The sequence below is a fragment of the Scyliorhinus canicula genome, chromosome 8, assembly GCF_902713615.1.
Source record: "Scyliorhinus canicula chromosome 8, sScyCan1.1, whole genome shotgun sequence".
NCBI lineage: Eukaryota > Metazoa > Chordata > Chondrichthyes > Carcharhiniformes > Scyliorhinidae > Scyliorhinus > Scyliorhinus canicula.
The window spans coordinates 195162821-195188301 of NC_052153.1; the positions used below are offsets into that span (position 1 = coordinate 195162821).

A 25481-nucleotide genomic window follows, 5' to 3' on the forward strand; every position below is an offset into this window, starting at 1 on the left:
CCGTGAGGGTGTGTCCCCGCCCGGAGATCACCGTGAGGGTGTGTCCCCGCCCGGAGATCACCGTGAGGGAGTGTCCGAGCCCCGGAGATCACCGTGAGGGAGTGTCCGAGCCCCGGAGATCACCGTGACAGACTGTCCGAGCCCCGGAGATCACCGTGAGGGTGTGTCCCCGCCCGGAGATCACCGTGAGGGAGTGTCCCCGCCCGGAGATCACCATGAGGGTGTGTCCGAGCCCCGGAGATCACCGTGAGGGAGTGTCCGAGCCCCGGAGATCACCGTGAGGGTATGTCCCCGCCCGGAGATCACCGTGAGGGAGTGTCCGAGCCCCGGAGATCACCGTGAGGGACTGTCCGAGCCCCGGAGATCACCGTGACGGACTGTCCGAGCCCCGGAGATCACCGTGAGGGAGTGTCCGGGCCCCGGAGATCACCGTGACGGACTGTCCTGGCCCCGGAGATCACCGTGAGGGAGTGTCCCCGCCCGGAGATCACCGTGAGGGTGTGTCCGAGCCCCAGAGATCACCGTGAGGGAGTGTCCGAGCCCCGGAGATCACCGTGAGGGTGTGTCCCCGCCCGGAGATCACCGTGAGGGAGTGTCCGAGCCACGGAGATCACCGTGACGGACTGTCCGAGCCCCGGAGATCACCGTGACGGACTGTCCTGGCCCCGGAGATCACCGTGAGGGTGTGTCCGAGCCCCGGAGATCACCGTGAGGGACTGTCCGAGCCCCGGAGATCACCGTGACGGGTGTGTCCGAGCCCCGGAGATCACCGTGACGGACTGTCCGAGACCCGGAGATCACCGTGAGGGAGTGTCCGAGCCCCGGAGATCACCGTGACGGACTGTCCGAGCCCCGGAGATCACCGTGAGGGTGTGTCCGAGCCCCGGAGATCACCGTGAGGGACTGTCCGAGCCCCGGAGATCACCGTGAGGGGCTGTCCGAGCCCCGGAGATCACCGTGAGGGAGTGTCCGAGCCCCGGAGATCACCGTGACAGACTGTCCGAGCCCCGGAGATCACCGTGACGGACTGTCCGAGCCCCGGAGATCACCGTGAGGGTGTGTCCCGGCCCCGGAGATCACCGTGACGGACTGTCCTGGCCCCGGAGATCACCGTGAGGGAGTGTCCGAGTCCCGGAGATCACCGTGAGGGATTGTCCGAGCCCGGAGATCACCGTGAGGGTGTGTCCCCGCCCGGAGATCACCGTGAGGGAGTGTCCGAGCCCCGGAGATCACCGTGACGGACTGTCCGAGCCCCGGAGATCACCGTGACGGACTGTCCGAGTCCCGGAGATCACCGTGACGGACTGTCCGAGCCCCGGAGATCACCGTGAGTGAGTGTCCGAGCCCCGGAGATCACCGTGAGGGTGTGTCCGAGCCCCGGAGATCACCGTGAGGGTGTGTCCGAGCCCCGGAGATCACCGTGAGGGTGTGTCCGAGCCCCGGAGATCACCGTGAGGGTGTGTCCGAGCCCCGGAGATCACCGTGAGGGTGTGTCCGAGCCCCGGAGATCACCGTGAGGGAGTGTCCGAGCCCCGGAGATCACAGTGAGGGACTGTCCGAGCCCCGCAGATCACCGTGAGGGTGTGTCCGAGGCCCGGAGATCACCGTGACGGACTGTCCCCGCCCGGAGATCACGGTGACGGACTGTCCGTGGCCCCGGAGATCACCGTGATGGACTGTCCTGGCCCCGGAGATCACCGTGAGGGTGTGTCCGAGCCCCGGAGATCACCGTGACGGACTGTCCTGGCCCCGGAGATCACCGTGAGGGTGTGTCCGAGCCCCGGAGATCACCGTGACGGACTGTCCGAGGCCCGGAGATCACCGTGACGGAATGTCCGTGCCCCGGAGATCACCGTGACGGACTGTCCGAGGCCCGGAGATCACCGTGACGGACTGTCCGAGGCCCGGAGATCACCATGAGGGACTGTCCGAGCCCCGGAGATCACCGTGACAGACTGTCCGAGCCCCGGAGATCACCGTGAGGGACTGTCCGAGCCCGGAGATCACCGTGAGGGTGTGTCCGAGGCCCGGAGTTCACCGTGACGGACTGTCCCCGCCCGGAGATCACGGTGACGGACTGTCCGTGGCCCCGGAGATCACCATGACGGACTGTCCGTGGCCCCGGAGATCACCGTGACGGACTGTCCGAGGCACGGAGATCACCGTGACGGACTGTCCGAGCCCCGGAGATCACCGTGACGGACTGTCCGAGCCCCGGAGATCACCGTGACGGACTGTCCGAGGCCCGGAGATCACCGTGAGGGTGTGTCCGAGCCCTGGAGATCACCGTGACGGACTGTCCGAGGCCCGGATATCACCGTGACGGAATGTCCGTGCCCCGGAGATCACCGTGACGGACTGTCCGAGGCCCGGAGATCACCGTGGCGGACTGTCCGAGGCCCGGAGATCACCGTGAGGGACTGTCCCCGCCCGGAGATCACCGTGACGGACTGTCCTGGCCCCGGAGATCACCGTGACGGACTGTCCGAGCCCCGGAGACCACCGTGACGGACTGTCCGAGCCCCGGAGATCACCGTGACGGACTGTCCTGGCCCCGGAGATCACCGTGAGGGTGTGTCCCAGCCCCGGAGATCACCGTGACGGACTGTCCGAGGCCCGGAGATCACCGTGAGGTACTGTCCGAGTCCAGGAGATCACCGTGAGGGACTGTCCAATCCCGGAGATCACCGTGAGGGACTGTCCGAGTCCCGGAGATCACCGTGACGGAGTGTCCGTGCCCCGGAGATCACCGTGAGGGACTGTCCGAGACCCGGAGATCACCGTGACGGACTGTCCAAGCCCCGGAGATCACCGTGAGGGAGTGTCCAATCCCGGAGATCACCCTGAGGGACTGTCCGAGCCCCGGAGATCACCGTGAGGGAGTGTCCAATCCCGGAGATCACGGTGACGGACTGTCCGAGCCCCGGAGATCACCGTGACGGACGGTCCCAGCCCGGAGATCACCGTGAGGGAGTGTCCGAGCCCCGGAGATCACCGTGAGGGACTGTCCTGGCCCCGGAGATCACCGTGAGGGACTGTCCTGGCCCCGGAGATCACCGTGAGGGACTGTCCTGGCCCCGGAGATCACCGTGATGGATTGTCCGAGCCCCGGAGATCACCGTGAGGGACTGTCCGAGCCCCGGAGATCACCGTGAGGGAGTGTCGAGCCCCGGAGATCACCGTGAGGGACTGTCCTGGCCCCGGAGATCACCGTGACGGACTGTCCGAGGCCCGGAGATCACCGTGACGGACTGTCCGAGGCCCGGAGATCACCGTGACGGACTGTCCGAGGCCCGGAGATCACCGTGACGGACTGTCCGAGCCCCGGAGATCACCGTGAGTGAGTGTCCGAGCCCCGGAGATCACCGTGACGGACTGTCCTGGCCCCGGAGATCACCGTGACGGACTGTCCGAGGCCCAGAGATCACCGTGAGGGAGTGTCCAAGCCCGGAGATCACCGTGACGGACGGTCCCAGCCCGGAGATCACCGTGAGGGAGTGTCCGAGCCCCGGAGATCACCGTGAGGGACTGTCCTGGCCCCGGAGATCACCGTGACGGTCTGTCCGAGCCCCGGAGATCACCGTGACGGACTGTCCGAGCCCCGGAGATCACCGTGACGGACTGTCCGAGCCCCGGAGATCACCGTGACGGACTGTCCGAGGCCCGGAGATCACCGTGAGGGTGTGTCCGAGCCCTGGAGATCACCGTGACGGACTGTCCGAGGCCCGGATATCACCGTGACGGAATGTCCGTGCCCCGGAGATCACCGTGACGGACTGTCCGAGGCCCGGAGATCACCGTGGCGGACTGTCCGAGGCCCGGAGATCACCGTGAGGGACTGTCCCCGCCCGGAGATCACCGTGACGGACTGTCCGGGCCCCGGAGATCACCGTGACGGACTGTCCGAGCCCCGGAGATCACCGTGACGGACTGTCCGAGCCCCGGAGATCACCGTGACGGACTGTCCTGGCCCCGGAGATCACCGTGAGGGTGTGTCCCAGCCCCGGAGATCACCGTGACGGACTGTCCGAGGCCCGGAGATCACCGTGAGGTACTGTCCGAGTCCAGGAGATCACCGTGAGGGACTGTCCAATCCCGGAGATCACCGTGAGGGACTGTCCGAGTCCCGGAGATCACCGTGACGGAGTGTCCGTGCCCCGGAGATCACCGTGAGGGACTGTCCGAGACCCGGAGATCACCGTGACGGACTGTCCAAGCCCCGGAGATCACCGTGAGGGAGTGTCCAATCCCGGAGATCACCCTGAGGGACTGTCCGAGCCCCGGAGATCACCGTGAGGGAGTGTCCAATCCCGGAGATCACGGTGACGGACTGTCCGAGCCCCGGAGATCACCGTGACGGACGGTCCCAGCCCGGAGATCACCGTGAGGGAGTGTCCGAGCCCAGGAGATCACCGTGAGGGACTGTCCTGGCCCCGGAGATCACCGTGAGGGACTGTCCTGGCCCCGGAGATCACCGTGAGGGACTGTCCTAGCCCCGGAAATCACCGTGATGGATTGTCCGAGCCCCGGAGATCACCGTGAGGGACTGTCCGAGCCCCGGAGATCACCGTGAGGGAGTGTCGAGCCCCGGAGATCACCGTGAGGGACTGTCCTGGCCCCGGAGATCACCGTGATGGATTGTCCGAGCCCCGGAGATCACCGTGACGGACTGTCCGAGGCCCGGAGATCACCGTGACGGACTGTCCGAGGCCCGGAGATCACCGTGACGGACTGTCCGAGCCCCGGAGATCACCGTGAGTGAGTGTCCGAGCCCCGGAGATCACCGTGACGGACTGTCCTGGCCCCGGAGATCACCGTGATGGACTGTCCGAGGCCCAGAGATCACCGTGAGGGAGTGTCCAAGCCCGGAGATCACCGTGACGGACGGTCCCAGCCCGGAGATCACCGTGAGGGAGTGTCCGAGCCCCGGAGATCACCGTGAGGGACTGTCCTGGCCCCGGAGATCACCGTGACGGTCTGTCCGAGCCCCGGAGATCACCGTGAGGGACTGTCCGAGCCCCGGAGATCACCGTGAGGGAGTGTCCGAGCCCCGGAGATCACCGTGAGGGAGTGTCCGAGCCCCGGAGATCACCGTGAGGGACTGTCCTGGCCCCGGAGATCACCGTGATGGATTGTCCGAGCCCCGGAGATCACCGTGACGGACTGTCCGAGGCCCGGAGATCACCGTGACGGACTGTCCGAGCCCCGGAGATCACCGTGACGGACTGTCCGAGCCCCGGAGATCACCGTGACGGACTGTCCTGGCCCCGGAGATCACCGTGACGGACTGTCCGAGGCCCGAAGATCACCGTGAGGGACTGTCCCCGCCCAGAGATCACCGTGACGGACTGTCCCCGCCCGGAGATCACCGTGAGGGACCGTCCCAGCCCGGAGATCACCGTGAGGGATTGTCCCAGCCCGGAGATCACCGTGAGGGACCGTCCCCGCCCGGAGATCACCGTGAGGGACCGTCCCCGCCCGGAGATCACCGTGAGGGACCGTCCCAGCCCGGAGATCACCGTGAGTGACTGTCCCTGCCCGGAGATCACCGTGACGGATTGTCCGAGCCCCGGAGATCACCGTGAGGGACTGTCCTGGCCCCGGAGATCACCGTGAGGGACTGTCCTGGCCCCGGAGATCACCGTGAGGGACTGTCCTGGCCCCGGAGATCACCGTGAGGGACTGTCCTGGCCCCGGAGATCACAGTGAGGGACTGTCCTGGCCCCGGAGATCACCGTGAGGGACTGTCTGAGCCCTGGAGATCACCGTGAGGGACTGCCCTGGCCCCGGAGATCACCGTGACGGATTGTCCCAGCCCCGGAGATCACCGTGAGGGACTGTCCTGGCCCCGGAGATCACCGTGACGGATTGTCCCAGCCCCGGAGATCACCGTGACGGATTGTCCGAGCCCCGGAGATCACCGTGAGGGATTGTCCGAGCCCCGGAGATCACCGTGACGGAGTGTCCGAGCCCCGGGGATCACCGTGACGGACTGTCCGGGCCCCGGAGATCACCGTGACGGACTGTCCGAGCCCCGGGGATCACCGTGACGGACTGTCCGAGCCCCGGAGATCACCGTGAGGGTGTGTCCGAGCCCCGGAGATCACCGTGACGGACTGTCCGAGCCCCGGGGATCACCGTGACGGACTGTCCGAGCCCCGGGGATCACCGTGACGGACTGTCCGAGCCCCGGAGATCACCGTGACGGAGTGTCCGTGCCCCGGAGATCACCGTGACGGACTGTCCGAGGCCCGGAGATCACCGTGACGGAGTGTCCGGGCCCCGGAGATCACCGTGAGGGAGTGTCCTGGCCCCGGAGATCACCGTGACGGAGTGTCCGTGCCCCGGAGATCACCGTGGCGGACTGTCCGAGGCCCGGAGATCACCGTGAGGGACTGTCCCCGCCCGGAGATCACCGTGACGGACTGTCCTGGCCCCGGAGATCACCGTGACGGACTGTCCGAGCCCCGGAGACCACCGTGACGGACTGTCCGAGCCCCGGAGATCACCGTGACGGACTGTCCTGGCCCCGGAGATCACCGTGAGGGTGTGTCCCAGCCCCGGAGATCACCGTGACGGACTGTCCGAGGCCCGGAGATCACCGTGAGGTACTGTCCGAGTCCAGGAGATCACCGTGAGGGACTGTCCAATCCCGGAGATCACCGTGAGGGACTGTCCGAGTCCCGGAGATCACCGTGACGGAGTGTCCGTGCCCCGGAGATCACCGTGAGGGACTGTCCGAGACCCGGAGATCACCGTGACGGACTGTCCAAGCCCCGGAGATCACCGTGAGGGAGTGTCCAATCCCGGAGATCACCCTGAGGGACTGTCCGAGCCCCGGAGATCACCGTGAGGGAGTGTCCAATCCCGGAGATCACGGTGACGGACTGTCCGAGCCCCGGAGATCACCGTGACGGACGGTCCCAGCCCGGAGATCACCGTGAGGGAGTGTCCGAGCCCCGGAGATCACCGTGAGGGACTGTCCTGGCCCCGGAGATCACCGTGAGGGACTGTCCTGGCCCCGGAGATCACCGTGAGGGACTGTCCTGGCCCCGGAGATCACCGTGATGGATTGTCCGAGCCCCGGAGATCACCGTGAGGGACTGTCCGAGCCCCGGAGATCACCGTGAGGGAGTGTCGAGCCCCGGAGATCACCGTGAGGGACTGTCCTGGCCCCGGAGATCACCGTGATGGATTGTCCGAGCCCCGGAGATCACCGTGACGGACTGTCCGAGGCCCGGAGATCACCGTGACGGACTGTCCGAGGCCCGGAGATCACCGTGACGGACTGTCCGAGCCCCGGAGATCACCGTGAGTGAGTGTCCGAGCCCCGGAGATCACCGTGACGGACTGTCCTGGCCCCGGAGATCACCGTGACGGACTGTCCGAGGCCCAGAGATCACCGTGAGGGAGTGTCCACGCCCGGAGATCACCGTGACGGACGGTCCCAGCCCGGAGATCACCGTGAGGGAGTGTCCGAGCCCCGGAGATCACCGTGAGGGACTGTCCTGGCCCCGGAGATCACCGTGACGGTCTGTCCGAGCCCCGGAGATCACCGTGACGGACTGTCCGAGCCCCGGAGATCACCGTGAGGGAGTGCCGAGCCCGGAGATCACCGTGAGGGACTGTCCTGGCCCCGGAGATCACCGTGAGGGATTGTCCGAGCCCCGGAGATCACCGTGACGGACTGTCCGAGGCCCGGAGATCACCGTGACGGACTGTCCGAGGCCCGGAGATCACCGTGACGGACTGTCCGAGCCCCGGAGATCACCGTGACGGACTGTCCGAGCCCCGGAGATCACCGTGACGGACTGTCCGAGCCCCGGAGATCACCGTGACGGACTGTCCTGGCCCCGGAGATCACCGTGACGGACTGTCCGAGGCCCGAAGATCACCGTGAGGGACTGTCCCCGCCCAGAGATCACCGTGACGGACTGTCCCCGCCCGGAGATCACCGTGAGGGACCGTCCCAGCCCGGAGATCACCGTGAGGGATTGTCCCAGCCCGGAGATCACCGTGAGGGACCGTCCCCGCCCGGAGATCACCGTGAGGGACCGTCCCCGCCCGGAGATCACCGTGAGGGACCGTCCCAGCCCCGGAGATCACCGTGAGGGACTGTCCTGGCCCCGGAGATCACCGTGACGGATTGTCCCAGCCCCGGAGATCACCGTGACGGATTGTCCGAGCCCCGGGGATCACCGTGAGGGATTGTCCGAGCCCCGGAGATCACCGTGACGGAGTGTCCGAGCCCCGGGGATCACCGTGACGGACTGTCCTGGCCCCGGAGATCACCGTGACGGACTGTCCGAGCCCCGGGGATCACCGTGACGGACTGTCCGCGCCCCGGAGATCACCGTGAGGGTGTGTCCGAGCCCCGGAGATCACCGTGACGGACTGTCCGAGCCCCGGGGATCACCGTGACGGACTGTCCGAGCCCCGGGGATCACCGTGACGGACTGTCCGAGCCCCGGAGATCACCGTGACGGAGTGTCCGTGCCCCGGAGATCACCGTGACGGACTGTCCGAGGCCCGGAGATCACCGTGACGGAGTGTCCTGGCCCCGGAGATCACCGTGAGAGAGTGTCCTGGCCCCGGAGATCACCGTGACGGAGTGTCCGTGCCCCGGAGATCACCGTGGCGGACTGTCCGAGGCCCGGAGATCACCGTGAGGGACTGTCCCCGCCCGGAGATCACCGTGACGGACTGTCCTGGCCCCGGAGATCACCGTGACGGACTGTCCGAGCCCCGGAGACCACCGTGACGGACTGTCCGAGCCCCGGAGATCACCGTGACGGACTGTCCTGGCCCCGGAGATCACCGTGAGGGTGTGTCCCAGCCCCGGAGATCACCGTGACGGACTGTCCGAGGCCCGGAGATCACCGTGAGGTACTGTCCGAGTCCAGGAGATCACCGTGAGGGACTGTCCAATCCCGGAGATCACCGTGAGGGACTGTCCGAGTCCCGGAGATCACCGTGACGGAGTGTCCGTGCCCCGGAGATCACCGTGAGGGACTGTCCGAGACCCGGAGATCACCGTGACGGACTGTCCAAGCCCCGGAGATCACCGTGAGGGAGTGTCCAATCCCGGAGATCACCCTGAGGGACTGTCCGAGCCCCGGAGATCACCGTGAGGGAGTGTCCAATCCCGGAGATCACGGTGACGGACTGTCCGAGCCCCGGAGATCACCGTGACGGACGGTCCCAGCCCGGAGATCACCGTGAGGGAGTGTCCGAGCCCAGGAGATCACCGTGAGGGACTGTCCTGGCCCCGGAGATCACCGTGAGGGACTGTCCTGGCCCCGGAGATCACCGTGAGGGACTGTCCTGGCCCCGGAGATCACCGTGATGGATTGTCCGAGCCCCGGAGATCACCGTGAGGGACTGTCCGAGCCCCGGAGATCACCGTGAGGGAGTGTCGAGCCCCGGAGATCACCGTGAGGGACTGTCCTGGCCCCGGAGATCACCGTGATGGATTGTCCGAGCCCCGGAGATCACCGTGACGGACTGTCCGAGGCCCGGAGATCACCGTGACGGACTGTCCGAGGCCCGGAGATCACCGTGACGGACTGTCCGAGCCCCGGAGATCACCGTGAGTGAGTGTCCGAGCCCCGGAGATCACCGTGACGGACTGTCCTGGCCCCGGAGATCACCGTGACGGACTGTCCGAGGCCCAGAGATCACCGTGAGGGAGTGTCCAAGCCCGGAGATCACCGTGACGGACGGTCCCAGCCCGGAGATCACCGTGAGGGAGTGTCCGAGCCCCGGAGATCACCGTGAGGGACTGTCCTGGCCCCGGAGATCACCGTGACGGTCTGTCCGAGCCCCGGAGATCACCGTGACGGACTGTCCGAGCCCCGGAGATCACCGTGACGGACTGTCCGAGCCCCGGAGATCACCGTGACGGACTGTCCGAGGCCCGGAGATCACCGTGAGGGTGTGTCCGAGCCCTGGAGATCACCGTGACGGACTGTCCGAGGCCCGGATATCACCGTGACGGAATGTCCGTGCCCCGGAGATCACCGTGACGGACTGTCCGAGGCCCGGAGATCACCGTGGCGGACTGTCCGAGGCCCGGAGATCACCGTGAGGGACTGTCCCCGCCCGGAGATCACCGTGACGGACTGTCCTGGCCCCGGAGATCACCGTGACGGACTGTCCGAGCCCCGGAGATCACCGTGACGGACTGTCCGAGCCCCGGAGATCACCGTGACGGACTGTCCTGGCCCCGGAGATCACCGTGAGGGTGTGTCCCAGCCCCGGAGATCACCGTGACGGACTGTCCGAGGCCCGGAGATCACCGTGAGGTACTGTCCGAGTCCAGGAGATCACCGTGAGGGACTGTCCAATCCCGGAGATCACCGTGAGGGACTGTCCGAGCCCCGGAGATCACCGTGACGGAGTGTCCGTGCCCCGGAGATCACCGTGAGGGACTGTCCGAGACCCGGAGATCACCGTGACGGACTGTCCAAGCCCCGGAGATCACCGTGAGGGAGTGTCCAATCCCGGAGATCACCCTGAGGGACTGTCCGAGCCCCGGAGATCACCGTGAGGGAGTGTCCAATCCCGGAGATCACGGTGACGGACTGTCCGAGCCCCGGAGATCACCGTGACGGACGGTCCCAGCCCGGAGATCACCGTGAGGGAGTGTCCGAGCCCAGGAGATCACCGTGAGGGACTGTCCTGGCCCCGGAGATCACCGTGAGGGACTGTCCTGGCCCCGGAGATCACCGTGAGGGACTGTCCTGGCCCCGGAAATCACCGTGATGGATTGTCCGAGCCCCGGAGATCACCGTGAGGGACTGTCCGAGCCCCGGAGATCACCGTGAGGGAGTGTCGAGCCCCGGAGATCACCGTGAGGGACTGTCCTGGCCCCGGAGATCACCGTGATGGATTGTCCGAGCCCCGGAGATCACCGTGACGGACTGTCCGAGGCCCGGAGATCACCGTGACGGACTGTCCGAGGCCCGGAGATCACCGTGACGGACTGTCCGAGCCCCGGAGATCACCGTGAGTGAGTGTCCGAGCCCCGGAGATCACCGTGACGGACTGTCCTGGCCCCGGAGATCACCGTGACGGACTGTCCGAGGCCCAGAGATCACCGTGAGGGAGTGTCCAAGCCCGGAGATCACCGTGACGGACGGTCCCAGCCCGGAGATCACCGTGAGGGAGTGTCCGAGCCCCGGAGATCACCGTGAGGGGCTGTCCTGGCCCCGGAGATCACCGTGACGGTCTGTCCGAGCCCCGGAGATCACCGTGAGGGACTGTCCGAGCCCCGGAGATCACCGTGAGGGAGTGTCCGAGCCCCGGAGATCACCGTGAGGGAGTGTCCGAGCCCCGGAGATCACCGTGAGGGAGTGCCGAGCCCCGGAGATCACCGTGAGGGACTGTCCTGGCCCCGGAGATCACCGTGATGGATTGTCCGAGCCCCGGAGATCACCGTGACGGACTGTCCGAGGCCCGGAGATCACCGTGACGGACTGTCCGAGGCCCGGAGATCACCGTGACGGACTGTCCGAGCCCCGGAGATCACCGTGACGGACTGTCCGAGCCCCGGAGATCACCGTGACGGACTGTCCGAGCCCCGGAGATCACCGTGACGGACTGTCCTGGCCCCGGAGATCACCGTGACGGACTGTCCGAGGCCCGAAGATCACCGTGAGGGACTGTCCCCGCCCAGAGATCACCGTGACGGACTGTCCCCGCCCGGAGATCACCGTGAGGGACCGTCCCAGCCCGGAGATCACCGTGAGGGATTGTCCCAGCCCGGAGATCACCGTGAGGGACCGTCCCCGCCCGGAGATCACCGTGAGGGACCGTCCCCGCCCGGAGATCACCGTGAGGGACCGTCCCAGCCCGGAGATCACCGTGAGTGACTGTCCCTGCCCGGAGATCACCGTGACGGATTGTCCGAGCCCCGGAGATCACCGTGAGGGACTGTCCTGGCCCCGGAGATCACCGTGAGGGACTGTCCTGGCCCCGGAGATCACCGTGAGGGACTGTCCTGGCCCCGGAGATCACCGTGAGGGACTGTCCTGGCCCCGGAGATCACAGTGAGGGACTGTCCTGGCCCCGGAGATCACCGTGAGGGACTGTCTGAGCCCTGGAGATCACCGTGAGGGACTGCCCTGGCCCCGGAGATCACCGTGACGGATTGTCCCAGCCCCGGAGATCACCGTGAGGGACTGTCCTGGCCCCGGAGATCACCGTGACGGATTGTCCCAGCCCCGGAGATCACCGTGACGGATTGTCCGAGCCCCGGAGATCACCGTGAGGGATTGTCCGAGCCCCGGAGATCACCGTGACGGAGTGTCCGAGCCCCGGGGATCACCGTGACGGACTGTCCTGGCCCCGGAGATCACCGTGACGGACTGTCCGAGCCCCGGAGATCACCGTGACGGACTGTCCGAGCCCCGGAGATCACCGTGAGGGTGTGTCCGAGCCCCGGAGATCACCGTGACGGACTGTCCGAGCCCCGGGGATCACCGTGACGGACTGTCCGAGCCCCGGGGATCACCGTGACGGACTGTCCGAGCCCCGGAGATCACCGTGACGGAGTGTCCGTGCCCCGGAGATCACCGTGACGGACTGTCCGAGGCCCGGAGATCACCGTGACGGAGTGTCCTGGCCCCGGAGATCACCGTGAGAGAGTGTCCTGGCCCCGGAGATCACCGTGACGGAGTGTCCGTGCCCCGGAGATCACCGTGACGGACTGTCCGAGGCCCGGAGATCACCATGAGGGACTGTCCGAGCCCCGGAGATCACCGTGACAGACTGTCCGAGCCCCGGAGATCACCGTGACGGAGTGTCCGAGGCCCGGAGATCACCATGAGGGACTGTCCCCGCCCGGAGATCACCGTGAGGGAGTGTCCGAGGCCCGGAGATCACCATGAGGGACTGTCCCCGCCCGGAGATCACCGTGAGGGACTGTCCGTGGCCCCGGAGATCACCGTGACGGACTGTCCGAGCCCCGGAGATCACCGTGACGGACTGTCCGTGGCCCGGAGAACATCAAGAAGACCCATCTGACCCAGAGATCACCAGGAGGGGCCATCAGACTGGGATATCACTTTGTGGGACAGCAATTGCAGGGAAACACCACGAGGGATCATCTGTATCTGGGCACATCACCATGAGGTACTGGCAGTACCTGAGAGATGATCTTGAGGGACAGTTACTGTGGGTTTGGCTCCACTATACCAGCACAAAGGGCACAGAGGAACTACAAATTCACATCATGGAGAACATCCTCCATCCCAAACTGTCTGTACCTGTTGGATATAGATAGAAGGAAGCCTTGTTGAACCAGTTACTAAGCTGAGTGAGATGATTATAAGCTGCCAGTATGGATGGGGAGTATCACAGAAACCAGGCCACTTGTTCCAGTGCACAGTGAGACGCCATTACAAACAACCAGGGCGTGGCAGCAAACATTGAAAACTCATGGAGCCTCTGAAAGAGGATGGGACACTCAGCTGGGTCATGGACCGTGCAGTGTAGCAAGAGGCTGGCGTTATCGCGCCTGGATGAAGCTTTGATCCACCTGTCTGGGTTGACTAGCAGTCTCAGTCACGCACTCCGCCCCCTGCGACGCTGTGATGAAGATGCTGGTCCGGGTCACTGCCGGACGCCTGTCGTTCTCCGCTATAGCTGCACACGCCTCCACCAGCTCGTCGCTCTCAAAGTCGTAGTCTGGCAGCTGGCTGGTTGGCTCCTGTCTGCAGGGTTCTCTCTCCGCAGGAACCACCTCGCCAAGCTGCTGCTGTCTTCTCTGCAGCTCCAGTGCCCATGCCATGTCCTCCTCCAACGAGCTCTCACCTGGGCGCATGTGTAACGCTGTCTGGAAACTTCGCAAAGCCTGGGAAACAAGACAGTGAGACTGAATAGTAAGAACAATCACTAGGAGGCTCTCCAAACAACACTGTACAACACCCAACAAGACTGTACAACACACAGAATCACAGAATTTACAGTGCAGAAGGAGGCCATTCAGCCCATCGAGTCTGCATCGGCCCTTGGAAAGTGCACCCTACTTAAGCCCACACCTTCACCCTATCCCCATAACCCAGTAACCCCACCTAACCATTTTTGGACACCAAGGGCAATATAGCATGGCCAAATCCACCTAACCTTTTTTTTTGATAAATTTTTTTCTTTCCAATTGAGGGGCAATTTAGCATGGCCAATCCACCTACCCTGCACATCTTTGGGTTGTGGGGGCGAAACCCACGCAGACATGGGGAGAATGTGCAAACTCCACACGGACAGTGATCCAGGGCCGGGATTCAAACCCGGGTCCTCAGTGTCGCAGTCCCAGTGCTAACCACTGCACCACATGGAAATTGGTGCACCCGGAGGAAACCCACACAGACCTGGGGAGAACGTGCAGACTCCGCACCCAAGCCGGGAATCAAACCTGGGATCCTGGAGTTGTGAAGCGACCGTGCTAACCACTGTGCTACCGTGCACAATCCACAGTTATTGTAGAACAAGCAATAACACACAGCATAACTAGGCCCAACCATCTTTAGCTGCTTCATCAATGACCTGCCTTCCATCATAAGGTCAGAAGTGTGGATGCTCGTGGATGACTGCACATTGTTCAGCACCATTCGCCTAGAGCTCAGATGACTGACCTCAAACCACCACAACCTTTGTGCCATGTGTGACTCCAACCAGTGGAGAGTTTTCCCACCCAATTCCCATTGGCTCCAGTTTAGCTAGGGCTCCTTGATGCCACACTCGGTCAAATGCTGCCTTGATGTCACCCAGGGCAGTCACTCTCCCCTCACCTCTGGCATTCAGCTCTGTCCATATCTGAGCCAAGGCTGTTATGAAGTCAGGAGCTGTGACCCTGGCGGAACCCAAACTGAGCATCTGTGAGCAGGTTATTGCTGAGTAAGTGCTACTTAAAACAGCACTGTCAGTGTCCTTTTCCATCATTTTACTGTTGATGGAGAGTAGACTGATAGGGCGGTAATTGGCTGGGTTGGATTTGTCCTGTTTCTTGTATATAGAACACACCTGGGCAATTTTCCACATTGCAGAGTGTATGCCAGTGTTGTAGCTATACTGGAACAGCTCGGCTAGGAGTGCGGCAAGTTCTGGAGCACATGTCTGGATATCAGTGGAGTAAAGTGTATGAAGATTGACATCCGTGATGCTGGAGACCTCCAGACGAGGCTGAAATGGATCATTAACTTGGCACTTCTAGCTGAAGATTGTTGCGAATGCCTCAACCTTGTCTGATGTGCTGGGCTCCTCCATCATTGAGGAAGGGGATATTTGTGGAGCCTCCTCCTTCAGTGAGTTGTTTAATTGTCCACCACCATTCACGGCTGGATGTGGCAGGACTACAGAGCTTGGATCTGATGTATTCATTGTGGAATCGCTGAGCTCTGTCTATTTCTTGCTGCTTATGCCGTTTGGCACACAAGTGGTCCTGTGTCATAGCTTCACCAGGTTCATAGGTCATATAGAATGTCTACAGGGGCTGGTTTAGCACACTGGGATAAATAGGTGGCTTTTAAAGCAGACCAAGCAGGCCAGCAGCACGGTTCAATTCCCATACCAGCCTCCCCGAACAGGTGCCGGAATGTGGCAACTAGGGGCTTTTCACAGTAACTTCATTGAAGCCTATTTGTGACAATAAGCGATTTTCATTTTCATACAGTTCAGAAGAAGGCCACTCGAGTATGCACCGAGCCACTGAAAGAGCACCCTACCTATGCCCACTCCCTTGCCCTATCCCCATAACCCCGTGCGTTGGTCATGGGCAATCCACCTAACCTGCACATCTTTGGACCGTGGGAGGAAACCGGAGCACCCGGAGGAAACCCACGCAGACGCGGGGTGAAAGTGCAAACTCCACCCTGGTTGGCACCTCATTTTTCGGTATGCCTGATGTTATTCCTGGCATGTCCTCCTTCACTCTTCATTGAACCAGGGTTGATCCCCTCGCCTGGCAGTAATGGTAAGGCGAGGGATATGCCGGGTCATGACGTTACAGGTTGTGGATGAGTACAATTCTGCCGCTGCGGATGACCTACAGCTACATAGATGCCCAGTTTTTAGTTACTAGATTTGTTCTAAAGCTATCCCATTGATAGTGCCACACAACACGATGGATGGTCTTGTCAGTATGAAGACGGGACTTTGTCTCCACAAAGACTGTGCAGTGGTCACTCCTACCGTTAATGCCATTGACAAATACATCTGTGGCAGGCAGGCCGATGAGGATGAGCTCTAGTATGTTTAGGAGTCGGCCTGCTCGAGTGTGGATAGAGAGACAGGGTTAATGGTTCAGGTCGGTGACCTTTCATCAGAATGCTGTTTTTAGTGATTCGTGTATCCGTACCCATCAGATTCCATTGTCCCTCAACCCCATTCAGACACGTACGGCGGAATTCTCCGCTCCCTGGAAAAATCGGGAGGGCCGTCGTGAACTCGGCCGAGTTTCACGATGGCCTCGGAGGCCGCTCCTCGCCCCCTATTCTCCCCTCCTGGCGGGGCTAGGAGCGGCGCTCCGTAAATCTTGGCCGCGGGGGCGTCGCGCCGAGAATGATGCGGCCGGCGCGCCTAATGACGTCAGCCGCGCATGCGCAGGTTGGCTGGCTCCAACCCGCGCATGCGCGGCTGACGTCACGACGCTGACAGCTCGAACCCGCGCATGCGCGGTGGCCGTCTTTCCCCCCTCAGCCGCCCTGCAAGACGTGGCGGCTTGATCTTGCGGGGCGGCGGAGGGGAAAGAGTGCATCCTTTTGAGACTCCGGCCCGGCGATCAGTGGGCACCGATCGCGGGCCTGTCCCCTCCCGAGCACAGTCGTGGTGCTCTTTCCCCTGTACTCCCCCCACAATCCCTAAACGGGCATATCTCACCTGTTTCACGACGGCAGCGACCAGGTGTGGTTGCCACCGTCGTGAAACGGTCGCGAACGGCAGGCCGCTCGGCCCATCCGGGTCGGAGAATCGGCAGTCGCCGTGAAAAGCGGCGATTCTTCCGAGCGGGAGGGGAGGGGGGGGGGAAAAGAGAATCACGGGGGGGCGCCGGGGGGGGTGAATTTTGTCGGGGGACCCTCCCGCGATTCTCCCATGCCGCGTGGGGAGCGGAGAATAGTGCCCTTAATTTCCAAGGGGTTTGTGATTTTCTCCTCTTTATAAAAATGTAGCACGTTGAACTTATTTGTATTAAAGTTCATTTAGAATCATAGAATTTACTGTGCAGAAGGAGGCCATTCAGCCCATCGAGTCTGCACCGGCTCTTGGAAAGAGCACCCTACCCAAGGTCAACAACTCCACCCTATCCCCATAGCCCAGTAACCCACCCAACACTAAGGGCAATTTTGGACACTAAGGGCAATTTATCATGGCCAATCGACCTAACCTACACATCTTTGGACTGTGGGAGGAAACCGGAGCACCCGGAGGAAACCCACGCACACACGGGGAGGATGTGCAGACTCCGCACAGACAGTGACCCAAGCCGGAATCGAACCTGGGATCCTGGAGCTGGGAAGCGATTGTGCTATCCACAACTGCCCCACCGTGCTAGTTACCGTGCTAGGTACACCCCCATTCTGCAAGTTTATTAATGCCTGTCACAGTTCTCTCTGTGATAAACTCCACAATTTATGTTGTCCAAATGTGATATTATGTTTTTGATCCCTGAGTCCACGTTGTGTGTGTGAGTGGAGGACAGCAGTGAGATCTCAGCAAGCTGCTTGTGGATCTTTCTGCAATCTGTCTTTTAGCCCACTCTCTGTTTTCTATATTCTGTTACTAATAAGGATGGTCTTAACCTCTGAAATACATACTGGCTGCCCTTTATTATAATTCCAGTTTCCAGATGTTTTCTGCCAGGTTTTTGAGTAAAGATTCTCTCACCTTTCCTAACACGGCGTCATGACAATTGGGATACAATTCCCTGGACTTGTTCTCATTCCCTTTTGAAATTATGGAACACATTAGCTGTCAACGGGCAGCATGGTAGCATAGTGGTTAGCACTATTGCTTCACAGCTCCAGGGTCCTAGGTTCGATTCCCCGCTGGGTCACTGTCTGTGCAGAGTCTGCACGTTCTCCCCGTGTGTGCGTGGGTCTCCACCGGGTGCTCCGGTTTCCTCCCACAGTCCAAAGATGTGCGGGTTAGGTAGATTGGCCATGATAAATTGTCCTGAGAGTCCAAAATTGCCCTCAGTGTTGGATGGGATTGCTGTGTTTATGGGGTGGGGTGGAGGTGTGGGCTTGGGTAGGGTGCCCAAGGGTCGGTATAGGCCCGATGGGCCGTATGACCTCCTTCTGCACTGTAAATTCTATGATTTAACCCCTTCATTGACTCTATTTCTTATCCAATTTTTTTTATATACAGGTAAAAGTGCTTCCGTTATTGTATCCCGAGCTAGTTTTAAAATGCGTAGATCTGATCGAGCTCTCGGTACTGCACTGTTCTATCAAATGCAGGATTCATTGTTCACACTTGCTGAATCTGATGTCCACATTTAACGGACAGCATTGTTTGCAATGTCACTGACTGAACTATTTTCATCCATGTTACTCAGTCTGGAACACGTCCCTATCCTGCAGACACTTGCACCTCTTCATCCCAGCTTATTACTGTCCCACGTACAGGAGAACCCAGCTCATCGCTATCCCCACCACCCCCTCCCCCATGTACTGAAGACCCTGGGTCATCACCGCGCCCCCCCCCCCCCCCAACATACTGGAGACCTAGCGTCTCATTTGCACCCATCTGTTTTTCAGCAATAATCTATCTAACTGCGGTTCCCATTATTTTGTGCAGGGTAGTGGAATTGAAAGACTGTATTTATATCCAGTCTCCATCTCTCTGATAACGTTTTGGTTCAGGTTGGAAGCTGTGTATAGAATGGGAGGAGAAACAAATTGGGAAGGACAACGCAAATGCTTTAGTTTAAACATGTTGAGGATGAAATTCCGATTCAGTTTACTATTGCTCTTGGTTTCCTTACCAAACACCACCTCCCAGAGTTCCACCCTCCTTCACAGGTGAGTTTAAAAGATCCCACGGCAGCAGAGTTCTCCTTGCTATCTTTAACCCAAACTCAATCACCAAAACACATTATCCAGCCAACTGCTTCTATTCATTTATAGGATGTGGCCAGAACAGCATTTATTGCCCGTCCCCAATTGCCCCTTGAGAAGGTGGTGGTGAGCTGCCTTCTTGAACCGCTGCAGTCTCTGAGGTGGAGGTACAGCCACTGTGCTGTTAGGGAGTGGGGGTTCCAGGATTTTGCCTCAGCGACAGTGAAGGAACAGCCGATATATTTCCAAGTCAGGGTGGTGAATGACTTGGAGGGGAACCTCCAGGTGATGCTGTTTTCTCATTACCTCAGTGGTCATAGAGGTTTACAGCATGAGAACAGGCCATTCGGCCCAACTTGTCCATGCCGCTCAGTTTTTACCACTAAGCTAGTCCCAATTGCCCGCATTTGGCACATATGATCCCTCTAAGGGGCTGATTTAGCTCACTGGGCTAAATCGCTGGCTTTGAAAGCAGACCAAGGCAGGCCAGCAGCACGGTTCGATTCCCGTATCAGCCTCCCCGGACAGGCGCCGGAATGTGGCAACGAGGGGCTTTTCACAGTAACTTCATTGAAGCCTACTCGTGACAATGAGCGATTTTCATTTCATTTCTAACCCACCTTACCCATATAACTGAATAAATGCTTTTTAAAAGACAAAATTGTACCCGTCTCTACCACTGCCTCTGGCAGCTCATTCCAGACACGCACCACCCTCTGTGTGAAAGAATTGCCCCTCTGGACCCTTTTGTATCTCTCCCCTCTCACCTTAAACCTATGAGTCCTCATTCTGCCTGCGATATCTTGCTGTGCACCCAGTGCCTTGGCGATTCCTACCCAACAGTGAATGCACTTCAAACCTACTTCAATGCCAGGAAAGCCTGTCTTCCCGTCTTCACAGTAAGAAGTCTGACAACACCAGGTTAAAGTCCAACAGGTTTGTTTCAAACACTAGCTTTCGGAGCACAGCTCCTTCCTCAGGTGAATGAAGAGGTATGAATGTAATGCGACATTCATCCCCCACCAACTGTCCTGGCTTGAGACAATTCACACCACACCCCTACTACTCTCTGAGTAAAGAAACTGCCTCTGACATCTGTCCTATATCTACCACCCCTCAATTTAATCTGTTGGACTGTAACCTGGTATCGTAAGACTTCTTACTGTGCTCACCCCAGTCCAACGCCGGCATCTCCACATCATGGTTCCCGTCTTCAGTAAGGGGGGGAGCTCGGGTCTGCCTATTATATCAATGAGGGGGGAGCTCGGGTCTGCCTATTGCCTCAGTGAGGGGGGAGCTCGGGTCTGCCTATTGTCTCAGTGAGGGAGGGGGGGAGCTCAGGTCTGCCTATTGTCTCAGTGAGGGGGGGGGGAGCTCGGGTCTGCCTATTGTCTCAGTAAGGGGGGGAGCTCGGGTCTGCCTATTGCCTCAGTGAGGGGGGAGCTCGGGTCTGCCTATTGCCTCAGCGAGGGGGGTGCTCGGGTCTGCCTATTGCCTCAGTGAGGGAGGGGGGGAGCTCAGGTCTGCCTATTGCCTCAGTGAGGGGGGAGCTCGGGTCTGCCTACTGCCTCAGTGAGGGGGGAGCTCGGGTCTGCCTACTGCCTCAGTGAGGGGGGGGGGAGCTCGGGTCTGCCTACTGCCTCAGTGAGGGGGGAGCTCGGGTCTGCCTACTGCCTCAGTGAGGGGGGAGCTCGGGTCTGCCTATTGCCTCAGTGAGGGGGGAACTCGGGTCTGCCTATTGCCTCAGTGAGGGGGGAGCTCGGGTCTGCCTACTGCCTCAGTGAGGGGGGAACTCGGGTCTGCCTATTGCCTCAGTGAGGGGGGAGCTCGGGTTTGCCTATTGAAAATATTTGCAGTTGAACAGATTTTAAAAACTCAAGCTAACGTCACCTTCTCTTTACAGCTTCCCGGTCTCCCTCACTGTCCCCTTTCTATTGACCTGTACCTTCCCACTGCCCCTTCAGCTGCACTCTCAGTAAAAGACTGGAGCACAGAATGGAGAAAGCAGATTCTAGTACCTGAGGAACCTAACCACACCCCACTAACACCCCCCCCAAACATCCCCCCCGGCCCCATCAAAGCAAGCACAGGGCTTACCATGCTTATCTCTCCGAAGCTGAGCTGAGCACGGCCCAAGGTTTGCAGTGCTTCCCACCATTGGGGATTCAGACGGACGGCCATCTCTGCTGCCTGGACTGCCTGGAAAACCTCATTCAGCATCAGGAGAACCTGGGAGAGGACAACAGGAGGGTTAATCCAGGACCTTGGCATCAGTCACCAAATCTGCATCAGTACCTGTGGGCAGAGGAAACAGGAGGGTTATTCCAGAAGTGCACAAGAACATTACTACTAGGCGGCACAATAACACAGTGGTTACCACTGTTGCTTCACAGCAGCAGGGTCCCGGGTTTGATTCGCGGCTTGGGTTACTGTCTGTGCGGAGTCTGCACGTTCTCCCGGTGTCTGCGTGGGTTTCCTCCGGGTGCTCCGGTTTCCTCCCACAAGTCCCGGAAGACGTGCTGTTAGGTGAACTGGAGATTCTGAATTCTCCCTCAGTGTACCCGAACAGGCGCCGGAATGTGGCGACTAGGGGCTTTTCACAGTAACTTCAGTGTTAATGTAAACCTACTTGTGACAATGATTTATTATTTATTATTATCCATTCAGCATACCAAGATGCCAGACTGAGGGTGAGGAAGCAGCCAGCCTCTGATTCCCCACCCCTCCCCGGCTTATGCGAGATGTGCACAGCGCAGATTTCCAATGGTTTCAAAGCACTCAGAAATCCAAACAACTTCTGGTCAATGGTAACTCCCAGCAGAGTGTTGATAGTGGGGCATTTGTGATGGTAATGCCATTAAGTGTCATGGTGGGATGTTTAGAGCCTCTGTTATCTGGAGTTGAGTGTAAGCATCCCACAGCACTGCCCAAAGAACAAGAGCATTCTGAACCATAAGAACATAAGAACTAGGGGCAGGAGTCGGCCATCTGGCCCCTCGAGCCTGCTCCACCATTCAATGAGATCATGGCTGATCTTTTGTGGACTCAGCTCCACTTTTCGGCCCGAACACCATAACCCTTAATCCCTTTATTCTTCAAAAAACTATCTATCTTTACCATAAAAACATTTAATGAAGGAGCCTCAACTGCTTCACTGGGCAAGGAATTCCATAGATTCACAACCCTTTGGGTGAAGAAGTTCCTCCTAAACTCAGTCCTAAATCTACTTCCCCTTATTTTGAGGCTATGCCCCCTAGTTCTGCTTTCACCCGCCAGTGGAAACAACCTGCCCGCATCTATCCTATCTATTCCCTTCATAATTTTAAATGTTTCTACAAGATCCCCCCTCACCCTTCTCAATTCCAATGAGTACAGTCCCAGTCTACTCAACCTCTCCTCGTAATCCAACCCCTTCAGCTCTGGGATTAACCTCGTGAATCTCCTCTGTACACCCTCCAGTGCCAGTACGTATTTTCTCAAGTAAGGAGACCAAAACTGAACACAATACTCCAGGTGTGGCCTCACTAACACCTTATACAATTGCAGCATGACCTCCCTAGTCTTAAACTCCATCCCTCTAGCAATGAAGGACAAAATTCCATTTGCCTTCTTAATCACCTGTTGCACCTGTAAACCAACTTTCTGTGACTCATGCACGAGCACACCCAGGTCTCTCTGCACAGCAGCATGCTTTAATATTTTATCGTTTAAATAATAATCCCGTTTGCTGTTATTCCTACCAAAATGGATAACCTCACATTTGTTAACATTGTATTCCATTTGCCAGACCCTAGCCCATTCACTTAACCTATCCAAATCCCTCTGCAGACTTCCAGTATCCTCTGCAATTTTCGCTTTACCACTCATCTTAGTGTCATCTGCAAACTTGGACACATTGCCCTTGGTTCCCAACTCCAAATCATCTATGTAGATTGTGAACAAGTGTGGGCCCAACGCGGATCCCTGAGGGAGACGACTATTTACTGATCGCCAACCAGAGAAGCACCCATTAATCCCCACTCTTTGCTTTCTATTAATTAACCAATCCTCTATCCATGCTACTACTTTACCCTTAATTCCATGCATCTTTATCTTATGCAGCAATCTTTTGTGTGGCACCTTGTCAAAAGCTTTCTGGAAATCCAGATATACCACATCCATCGGCTCCCCGTTATCCACTGCACTGGTAATGTCCTCAAAAAATTCCACTAAATTAGTTAGGCACGACCTGCCTTTTATGAACCCATGCTGTGTCTGCCAATGGGACAATTTCTATCCAGATGCCTCGCTATTTCTTCCTTGATGATAGATTCCAGCATCTTCCCTACTAGCGAAGTTAAGCTCACTGGCCTATAATTTCCTGCTCTCTGCCTACCTCCTTTTTTAAACAGTGGTGTCACGTTGGCTAATTTCCAATCCACCGGGACCACCCCAGAGTCTAGTGAATTTCGGTAAATTATCACTAGTGCATCTGCAATTTCCCTAGCCATCTCTTTTAGCACTCTGGGATGCATTCCATCAGGGCCAGGAGACTTGTCTACCTTTAGCCCCATTAGCTTGCCCATCACTACCTCCTTAGTGATAACAATCCTCTCAAGGTCATCACCTGTCATAACCTCATTTCTATCAGTCACTGGCATGTTATTTGTGTCTTCCACTGTGAAGACCGACCCAAAAAACCTGTTCAGTTCCTCAGCCATTTCCTCATCTCCCATTATTAAAACTCCCTTCTCACCCTCTGAAGGACCAATATTTACCTTAGCCACTCTTTTTTGCTTTATATATTTGTAAAAACTTTTGCTGTCTGTTTTTATATTCTGAGCAAGTTTACTCTCATACGCTATCTTACTCTTCTTTATAGCTTTTTTAGTAGCTTTCTGTTGCCCCTTAAATATTTCCCAGTCCTCTAGTCTCTCACCAATCTTTGCCACTTTGTATGCTTTTTCCTTCAATTTGATACTCTCCCTTATTTCCTTAGATATCCACGGTCGATTTTCCCTCTTTCTACCGTCCTTCCTTTTTGTGGGTATAAACCTTTGCTGAGCACTGTGAAAAATCGCTTGGAAGGTTCTCCACTGTTCCTCAACTGTTCCACCATAAAGTCTTTGCTCCCAGTCTACCTTAGCTAGTTCTTCTCTCATCCCATTGTAATCTCCTTTGTTTAAACACAAAACACTAGTATTTGATTTTACCTTCTCATCCTCCATCTGTATTTTAAATTCCACCATATTGTGATCGCTCCTTCCGAGAGGATCCCTAACTATGAGATCATGAATCAATCCTGTCTCATTACACAGAACAAGATCTAGGACCGCTTGTTCCCTCGTAGGTTCCATTACATACTGTTATAGGAAACTATCGCGGATACATTCTATAAACTCCTCCTCAAGGTTGCCTTGACCGACCTGGTTAAACCAATCGACATGTAGATTAAAATCCCCCATGATAACTGCTGTACCATTTCTACATGCATCAGTTATTTCTTTGTTTATTGCCTGCCCCAGCATAACGTTACTATTTGGTGGCCGATAGACTACTCCTATCAGTGACTTTTTCGCCTTACTATTCCTGATTTCCACCCAAATGGATTCAACCTTATCCTCCATAGCACCAACGTCATCCCTTACTATTGCCCGGATGTCATCCTTAAATAACAGAGCTACACCACCTCCCTTACCATCCAGTCTGTCCTTCCGAATAGTTTGATACCCTCGGATATTTAACTCCCAGTCGTGACCATCCTTTAACCACGTTTCAGTAATGGCCACTAAATCATAGTCATTCACGATGATTTGCGCCATCAGCTCATTTACTTTATTCCGAATACTACGAGCATTCAGGTAAAGTACACTTATGTTGGGTTTTTTACCTCTGTTTTGAATCTTAACATCTCCAGTTTTACTCCTTTTAGTATTACTGGGCCTATTCACAGAGCTCCCCTCAGTCACTGTACTTTGTACTGTCGCCCTTTTTGATTTTTGACTATGTCTTCTCTGCCTTGCACTTTCCTCCTTACTTCCTTTTGCTTCTGTCCCTGTTTTACTACCTTCCAACTTCCTGCATCGGTTCCCATCCCCCAACCAATACCATTCAAACAGATTTTTAGCTCATAATCACACTGTAGTTGTGGGATCTTGCTGTGCACAAATTAATGGCATTACAACTATACTTCACATAAAAACGTCACTGATATTAAGGTTTTGAGACAGCGCAATGTTACGAAAGGTGCAGTATGAATATGAAAAGCACCTCAACAGAGACAAACACACCACCTTGGGCACAGCACTGACTGCTTCCCTCCGCTTTCTACTTGAAACTAATTAGTTAGATACAAAAGATGTCATCTCGGGCCAGGAGGGGGCTGGGGGGGAGGAGGGGGCTGGGGGGGGGGGGGAGGAGGGGGCTGGGGGGGGGGGGGAGGAGGGG

General features: G+C 58.4%; 1 protein-coding gene across 2 annotated transcripts in view; it reads right to left on the reverse strand.

Moving 5' to 3' along the window:
- Nucleotides 1–25481, reverse strand: part of ttc33 (tetratricopeptide repeat domain 33) — a 90569-nt gene that overhangs the window by 2077 nt on the left and 63011 nt on the right. For both annotated transcript variants that reach the window (XM_038805963.1, XM_038805964.1), the window contains exons 5-6: nt 21153–21284; nt 13541–13855 (exon numbers count right to left, since the gene is read on the reverse strand). In XM_038805963.1, coding sequence (XP_038661891.1) covers nt 13541–13855; nt 21153–21284 — 447 coding nt within the window. The remainder of the gene's footprint in view (nt 1–13540; nt 13856–21152; nt 21285–25481) is intronic.